At 38.1% G+C, this 9,014-nt stretch overlaps 1 protein-coding gene across 2 annotated transcripts; it reads right to left on the bottom strand.

Moving 5' to 3' along the window:
* Window positions 1–3,260: 3,260 nt before the first annotated feature.
* LOC309509965 (protein adenylyltransferase SelO-like) lies at window positions 3,261–7,479 on the bottom strand. 2 transcript variants are annotated; one of them, XR_014210132.1, is made up of 11 exons: window positions 7,191–7,479; window positions 6,997–7,115; window positions 5,824–5,952; window positions 5,672–5,736; window positions 5,328–5,384; window positions 5,096–5,161; window positions 4,750–4,817; window positions 4,576–4,663; window positions 4,249–4,492; window positions 4,060–4,143; window positions 3,261–3,306 (listed from the first exon to the last, which is right to left on the bottom strand). XR_014210132.1 is itself a non-coding variant. In XM_082184991.1 (9 exons), the coding sequence occupies exons 1-9, from the start codon at window positions 7,372–7,374 to the stop codon at window positions 4,363–4,365; spliced, it is 906 nt and encodes a 301-aa protein (XP_082041117.1). In that variant the 5' UTR covers window positions 7,375–7,479; the 3' UTR covers window positions 4,015–4,362. The 2 variants fall into 2 exon arrangements, 1 of the variants encoding a protein (XP_082041117.1); XM_082184991.1 differs by lacking the exon at window positions 3,261–3,306 and having other exon boundaries at window positions 4,015–4,492.
* Between the last annotated feature and the right edge of the window lie 1,535 nt (window positions 7,480–9,014).

The raw sequence follows: 9,014 nt of genomic DNA, 5'->3' as shown, positions 1-9,014 counted from the left end.
ATTCCAGACCAATACCAACAGAAAATAAAAGGATCTCTTACTGTGAAAGCTGATCTGAGGTCAGCAGTGGTTTCAGAGCTTCTAGAAGTTTCTGTAGATTGAACAGGCCAACATTAGCCTGAGCTCCTATACTTAGACCAGGTTGAAATCACAAAAATGTGCCTAAATAAAAATCCTCAGGCATTTTTGAGTAAAAGTTGGCAAATAGACTATTCTAGGGGTATTTTTTATGCTGAATCCATTTTTGCTGTTTGCCAAGCTGTATCTCTTACATTAAACTCAGTAGAGTGCAAAATCCAAGATGACCGCCTCATACGCCAAAATGAGCAAATTTCTCAGCACTGGCTCAAAGATAAACTGTTTTTATTGTGCTATAGCATTTATTGAGTAAAGGAAACAAACAGAATAGTCAGAACAAGTTAGTCATTCTGTCTTACAATATTTCTGGTAAACACTGACTTGTAATTTTGTGTATTTGAGTATGTCCATGTAAGAACATCAACATCATGCTGGTGGCAGCAAAAGGCCTATATCTTAAACCATCATCCTATTACATTATGTTAAGAGTGTTTATTACTTTTCAACATTTACATGTCCATGTAAACAAGTTTAAGGACTTAAATTTAACCAAACTAAATTCTACTATGGTTTATTTATGAAAAAGATATTCTCAGAAAGATTGGTTGTAAATATTAAGAATTGAGACAAATTAACAAATTACCAAAACATATCACGGTAATGTGTCACACCACTAACATTAGCTTTGAACAGATAAAGGAAATAAACAGTAAACTTGGCCTAAAATTACCTTATAAAGTTGGACATAACATTAGCTGAATAATAACTAAAACATGAACTGCATGGCATATAAAATGTAATGTTATTTAAACAATGGTACAACAAGATTCTCCAATATGATCACAACAACACAGGGCAGTGCTCTTATTCAGTTCAGCAATTGCTACATTCTGCATCACTTGTCTTGCACTTGCATGCAGCAGAGCAACGCAGACGAGACTTTTTACATTTACATCGTGCACTCATACATCTTAAGGCGCAGTTGCAGCTGATCAATTCCAAACAGTAGTCTGACTAACCGAGGTTACGTTAGGTTACCAAGTACGTTCTCTTACGAGAGGTTCTCTCGTATTGCGTAAGTTGCTTACGCTACGGGAACCCCTTGTCAACGCAGTGCGCGCCGAGCATCCACTGCATGAGTCCCAGGGAAGCCCGGGGAACACAAAACATGTGGGAAACAGGCGGCCAGCAACGCGGGCCAGCACATGTACATAAGCACTTCATAGGGAAATACAGAGAGGCTCCGCCGGTCTATGTATAGAGCATATCGCCCTTAGTACAGCTCAACCAGAAGAGCTAATAGTCACGTGAGAGTAGCCTGCACACGAACAAACTGGGCAGAACATACACACCACTTAGACTCATAAAAGTCTAGCCTGCAAGGCGGGAACTTCCAGGTTATAAAACTTAACAAATGTAGAGGGGGAGGCCCAGCCTGCCGCCATACAAATGTCATGAATAGAAATCCCGCTGGACCAAGCTCACGACGAGGCCATGCCTCTAGTGGAATGGGCCCTGACGCCCAGAGGGCACTGCAGGTGTTTAGACGCATAAGCTGCTGTGATAGCGTCCACTATCCATCTGAACAGGCTATGTTTCGAGGCGGCGAGACCCTTGGTGCGCCCACCAAACGAAACAAAGAGCTGCTCAGAATGCCTGAAGGCGGCAGAGAGTGTGATGTTTTCACCACCCTCGCTATCGGATGCTGGCAGAGCCGATAGGGAGATGATCTGCGCTCTGAAGGGAGTGCCAATCGCTTTGGGGACATAGCCATGTCTCGGTTTGAGGATGACTTTAGAGTCATTTGGTCCAAACTCGAGACACGTGGGGCTAACGGATAGCGTGTGTAGATCCCCCACGCGTTTTAATGATGACAGAGCTATCAGAAAAACGGTCTTGAGCGAAAGGTATTTTAGGTCCACGGATTCTAACGGTTCAAAGGGAAACGCTTTCAGGGCCTCTGGGACCAAAGAAAGATCCCAAATAGGAACCGAAGGGGGTCGCGGGGGGGTTCATCCTCCTGGCTCCTCTAAGGAAGCGGATGATCTCTGCGAACGCTGCAATAGCCGCAACGCAAACTTTGAGCGTGGAAGGGGACCTGCCCTTGTCCAACAGCTCTAGAAAGAAGGAGAGCACCCACGCAACCCCACATGTGCGCGGGTCCAGGCTCTTTGTAGCGCACCATTTGGAGAACACTGACCATTTAGACGCGTAGAGTCTTCTCGTAGAAGGAGCTCTAGACTGCGTGATCGTGTTCACGATCCCTTCTGGCAAAGCAACGGTTATTCGTTGATTATCCACGCATGCAGAGACCAGCACTCTGGATGGGGATACCGCGAACGCATAGCACAAGCGGTGCCAGACCACGTGCTGTTCTGCGTTCTGGACAAGAAGCACTCTGTCAATTGCTTCTCTGTGTTGAGGATCGTGAAGCTTGCCTCTACTTTGTGCAGCTGATTTTAGTGTCAAAAGGCCCTGTTCTGTCGCATTGTATAGCTTATCTTTCTTGGATTCTTGGCATATAATGCAAGTATCCAATGGCATTGACCGGTCAGGCTTCAAACTACACACAGCTTCCATAATTGGTGATCTTATAATCTGACCAACTTCATGGGTACAATTCCACAACTGGAAATATTTTGTGTTGGTTCATGTCGCTCTTTGGATATAAAAAATAATTCTGATGAAAAATACGATGTGTGGAAATAACTGCAGAAAGTAATAGAAAGTAGAAAGTAGAATAAAAAACCTCTTGGATAACTCTGAACTCAATTCACACACTTTGATCCAAAGACAATAGTATGCATGTGACTCCAAACAAATGACTCTCGCATTTTAGATATTCTGTTTGTCCATTTGAAATACGGAGAAAAACTGATATTTTCTTGACTACAATGAGAAATAATGCAATTATCATTGTCACATACAAGTATCTTAATTCCCACCTAAATAACCTTTCTCGTTAATTGATGTCGTGCATGATGTAAAGTTTATAAATATAGAATTTCCTGACATTTTAGAGGTCATCTTGAAGTTTGCGCTCTACTGAGTTTCACATAAGAGATACAGCTTGGCAAACAGCAAAAATGGATTCAGCAGAAAAAATACCCTTAGAAAAGTCTGTTTGCCAACTTTTACTAAAAAATGCCCAAGGGTGTCACATTATCTGAAAATCGACCTAGTCTATACTGTACCGGCCCTCGTCATCAGACGTGTTGGGGACAAAATCTATACAGAGGAAACAATGCTGGAGCAATAACACACATTTAACAATACAATTATTATATGTAATTATTATGGCTGTCTGTTTCACTTTAACTTATTAGAATATAATGAAGTAAAATAAAACAAGTAATGGATTAAAAAAAGTATGCAATTAATCATGACTCTCAACCCATGTATACTGTATATACTGTAAGTATTTACAAAATTTATAGTAGATCTAAAGTAGCTTACAATTCATACAATGTTCCACTTTTGCAGTATTGTATACATATATATGTATATATATATATATATATATGTATGCGTGTGTGTGTGTTCTCGTATATGGTTTAGGAGGACACAAATGTGTATAATGACAACGTAAACATCTTCACACTTCCTGTGTCCTCATAGGTTTAGGGGTAGGGTTAATATACAGAGTCCCTGTGTGTGTGTGTGTGTGTGTGTGTGTGTGTGTGTGTGTGTGTGTGTGTGTGTGTGTGTGTGTGTGTGTGTGTGTGTGTGTGTGCGTGTGTGTGTGCGTGTGTGTGTGTGTGTCTGTGTCTGTGTGTGTGTGTGTGTGTGTGTGTGTGTGTGTGTGTGTGCGTGTCTGTGCGTGTCTGTGCGTGTGTGTGTGTGTGTGTGTGTGTGTGTGTGTGTGTGTGTGTGTGTGTGTGTGTGTGTGTGAAATGTTATATGACAAAAAGCTTAAAAACTACATTTATAGGAAGATGATTGCTAATATTATGAAAGTTTAAGTTAGACAAAGAAACATACTTGGGTCATATGATTCCATAAATCCAAATGGGCCATAATCAAAAGTGATAGAAAGCAGACTGAAGTTATCTGTGTTGCAGACTCCTGTGTGAAGATGCAGATCATGTTGTTGTGCATTTTGCGTATTAAGCTCGATCTATAATGATAAATCTATGTGATAACTAAACAAGTAAAGCAGAGTGAACTAACCATGAGCAAAACCAACCGACATCCAGTGGGCGATTAAATGTGCCGTTTCATTCAGCACTCGAGAGAAAAACCCCTTCACACAACATGAAAACCATTCAAATATAGTGAGACTGATCAGACAATATAAAATAATCTTGTATTACAGCTAAACAGCAGAGAGACACAGATACTCACCACATACTTGTCAGGGTCATTTGTTCCTATAGATTTAAAATGCTCTTTAATTACAAAGTCCAACAATGTCCTGAAAATAAAAGATAAAAAGAAATTAAAAAGCAAATAAGAGTGAGAAAAAAAATATTATCTCCCAAGTTAAAGTTAATATACCGTAGGACATCTAACTCTCCAGTTCTAGTTAATATCTCCAGTGAACCGATACGAAACCAGGACTTGGCCAGACGCAGAACAACCGCTCCTGATAGATACAGAGAACAATCACATAAAGCTGAGGAGGATAAAGAACTTAGTTACTCGATTTTTCCAAATCTGATCGTATTTTACCTCTTTCTTTTATGACACTGCCATTATAAAACGGATCCCTCCAAACAGGTTCCTCACTCACAACCAGACTGACAAACAATAAAGGCAAAAAAATTGAAAAAGTATAAATAAAAATAAAAATAATATTCAACACCAAACATTTGAATATGATAAATCCATATATTACTCTTCTTGTGCATGTCCATTCATATATATTGTGCATATATATGTGTGTGTGTGTGTGTGTGTGTGTGTGTGTGTGTGTGTGTGTGTGTGTGTGTGTGTGTGTGTGTGTGTGTGTGTGTGTGTGTGTGTGTGTGTGTGTGTGTGTGTGTGTGTGTGTGTGTGTGTGTGTGTGTGTGTGTACCTGAGGGCTTCACTGCACAGGAACTCCCTCACAGAGGAGCGAATCACAGCCCGTCCATCACCAGACCTGCACACAAAACATCATGTACAGTAAACAGCATAACCATTACACTCCTGCCAGACAGAGAATCACACACTATGAGTCATAATGTAAGATCATTTACAACTAAATATATCTCAGAATTACTTAAAAAGCATATCAAAAATATTGAGCAGCAGAAACTGATATTCACCTTGAGTACGGTGTCTTTCCTGAGCCTTTCAACTGGACTTCCCATCTTTCACCTTTTCTGGATAAAAGAGAGATTGTATACCGCTCTAACGGTTAACACTTGTCAGTTCTAAACTGAGAGATGTCATTGTTCAGACGCATGTTTAAGCATTAAGTGAGAATTAGATTTAAAAAATGCCAGAATCATCTATTTGCTGAAAAACCAGTAAGTATAGATCAAACTTTCCATTCTTTAATCTTAAACAACATTATGGGAAAGTTGACATGCATTACAACAGAAAAGTCACATCTGACAATAACAACTGATGATTTGTGTTGAACGCTGATGGAAAAGGATGATTTTACCTGTTTGTGTATTCACCCAACAAATGTGCTCTTCCATCCCCCAGCTGTCCGGCCCAATAACCAAACTATAATAATAATAACACATGGTTGACATGTTTGCTCTGGTTGTCTTACGCCATCGCTGTCGGGTTTGAAGTGACGGTCAGTTTTACCTGATGGCCCCCGTATCTGTGTGCCAGTGGAACAGAGCCAGGAAACAGTTTCCCACCACTGACACAACGGACAAACTCTTCATTCGGAATCACAGACTCATTCAGATCCAAAATATTCCTCAACACATCCTGAAATACACAAAAGAGCCTGAATATATGCAGAAACAACATTTACACAAAAGTACTGTGGTGGTACCATGGTCCAGTTTGGTTTTAAAGCAGTTTTCTCAGACTGTGATCCTCAGACCACTGGTGGTTCTGTAAAGAGTCCAAGTGGCCCACGAGTTCATTAGCTGATTAAAAGCTTTATGACTGAATCAATTAATAAAAGTATAACTGACAAAAACAAACAAAAAACACTAAATTAACTGAATTAATTAACTCAATACAATAAATGAACTGTTTGTGACTAAATAAATGTATGATAAAGTGTTTCTATTGGTATGTAAGTGTTGGGTCCAATTTTTAAGCTAGCATTATATAATATCTATATATATAATAGAGTATAATAGCTAAAAATAATTTGCCCACAACCTAAAGTAGACATTTATTTGAGGAGTTGGGTGGTTCAATTTTTTTTTTTTTTAAGTGATCTGCTTCACCCTTGTAAAAAATAAGTGTTAAAAATAAAAATGGAAAACTATGTTTCTTTTAAAAAACAGTTATTGCAGATAATACAAAATTAATTAAATAAAAAGCCACTTAACGAGTATACTTTCATGACCGTTTCTTACAAACTATAATAAATGTTCATTTAATTTCAGTTAACATGATGCAATTAAGTGTCCGAAACATTATATTCAGTTTGCACCAAAGTATATTCTTTTAAAGTAGCCTATATTATTTTCATAATTTCTCTTTTTAAAAGTATGATGAAGTGTACTTCTTTGTAACAACAGCCTGAATAAGTTCAAAATTATGCTGACGACGACGACAATGCTATTGGTAGTGATGATGATGATTAATTTATTACTATTTTAAAATGTGGACAAGAAAAATGATAAAGAATGGGTGGGTGTGACCAAACTTTTGACTGGTGGTTAGATGGCACTAGCTCCATTGTATTTTTCTGTTTCATAAATTACATATAGTTACTGCAACAATATCCCCAGGTTTGACTGCAGTGAAGCACAAGTTCTCTGTAAATGATGATGAGTGGATGGGTTTATTGACCTGTGACACAGCAGCCAGTGTCAGGGGCTCTTTCAGAGGAGAGGGCTGAGACTCTGAAAACACACTTCTCTTCACAGTACGAATAACATTACCATCAACCTCATCAAGAGGCAGAGCATCTGTAAAACACACAGAAGTTATTAAAACATATCAACGTGTAAAATAGCATGTTGGCACTCATATCTGTATCTTACCTAGTAGTTTATGTGATAATGCCAGTGGTATTTCTCCACAGTGTTTCACATCGCTATAAAAGTGACTCTTATCGAACTCTCTTTCATTACAACTTTCATTCTCACAGAATTCTTGTTCGTCCCTAAATGTAGCGATGGCGACGGCCGATAAAAATAAAAATAACGTGAAACCATGTTTTGTCATTACATCAAACTCACAGGCATATTTTTTTAACTATATATGTCCTGTACTTCCTTACATCACGTAACTAGAGGAAAACATCAGAACTGTCACACAAACAATCCTTCAATGTTCCACCAGAGGGCGCTCATCGGCTCAAAAACCCGAATGCTCCATTTATGCAATATTCGGGACTTTTTTTGTCTTTTTGGAAATGTATGCGCGTTATAAACCATAACCGATTAAATCTATTAATTGTATGGGTTTAGAAGCTGTCGTACTTTTTCACTATAATGATTAAATAAGCGTCTCTAGCCAATGATCAGAGACAACTGTGATTGGTCAACCTCCAATCTGTACTGTAACAAGTAACAAGTAACAGGTACCATGTGTATGGAAGCTTATGGGTAGCAATATTCAATTTGAAATGCAATATGTAAAATGGCAATGCATTTCTGTATTTAAATTTAAATTTCCCCATACATTTGTGCAACGTTTGGTGCAAAATGAAAATGAAAATTCAATTATATAATTTACATTTGCCATTTCATACAATAGTTTTAATATGTAAATTGAATACATATTGTAACACTTTATAAGTTGCAAAATTTAAATAAAAATGTATTACAGAAATGATTAGATATGTTTAACATGTTCATGCAAAAACTGTGGCAAAATTGTAATTTAAATTACATTTTTTCTTCATTGCATTTACACTCACATTTAAGACACTTGCGATTTCCAAGCGCCACCTACTGACAGAAAGTGAATTTGCGTTTTCATTCAGTCCGTCTGCTGTTTTTGTTTTGTGCAGGTGTCTTCTAGCATAATTTCACAAAACAAAAGTCAGACCATTTTGTTTTTGCTTTAAATCTTGAAATTATACAATCTAATTTAAATAAAAAATAAATTATCATGCTACATGTGTGTAGCCTCTTTGTTTGCATCATGATTACATTTCAAATGGCTGGCAACAGATGTTATAGAGCAAATAAACAACAAATAAATTTGCTTAAAGGAAAAAATCGGCTATCGGAATTGGCCAATTTGCTTGAAAAAAATTGTTATCAGCAATAGAAAATCATAATCGGGCCACCCTAATAATAATTAAAAAAAGAAATAAAACATTATTAACAGTCTTTTCACTGTTTTCACAGTTTTATTTTTCTAGTTTTATTAATTTGTAGTTTGTATGGTTAATATTAATGTAGGCTTATTGTCAGCGCACTAAGGTTTAAAAAAGGTAATTGGTATTATCAATGCTTATTGAGTCAATGTTTATTTTCTGTCACCCTCCAGAATGTCTGTTGCAAGCCAACCGTACAGCCGACCTGCTTTCACCCGGCTCATCTGAGTGGACAACCGCACAAACCGCCGCACAAAAACATGAAGTGTCCACAGATAAAGTTAAGATTGGGTCTTTCTAAACGACCACCATCAGTGCCCTCACTAATGTTGAGAGAACCTTTATGGCTCCAGTGGACAGCGACACTCAACTGTTTGAAACGGGTGTGGTTCATATTATTAAAAATTACATATTGTCCATGAAATTTGCGTGTACTTTTCTTGGTCCTGCATCCAAAAAATGCAAAACTGCTCCCTTTGAGTTGCCAGAGGAGGTAGAAAGCAGAAATGGCAAAAACAGTATATATCTCCCTGAAAGG

The sequence above is a fragment of the Leuciscus leuciscus genome, assembly GCF_965113295.1.
Source record: "Leuciscus leuciscus genome assembly, chromosome: 11".
NCBI lineage: Eukaryota > Metazoa > Chordata > Actinopteri > Cypriniformes > Leuciscidae > Leuciscus > Leuciscus leuciscus.
This window is presented reverse-complemented; position numbering and strand designations above follow the sequence as displayed.

Coding starts and splice junctions, on each gene's coding strand:
- LOC309509965 (XM_082184991.1), bottom strand. CDS start 7,374: ATGACAAAACATGGTTTCACGTTATTTTTATTTTTATCGGCCGTCGCC. Junction 5,385..5,671: donor TTGGGTGAATACACAAACAG/GTAAAATCATCC, acceptor TCTTTTATCCAG/AAAAGGTGAAAGATGGGAAG. Junction 5,162..5,327: donor GGAAAGACACCGTACTCAAG/GTGAATATCAGT, acceptor TTTTGTGTGCAG/GTCTGGTGATGGACGGGCTG.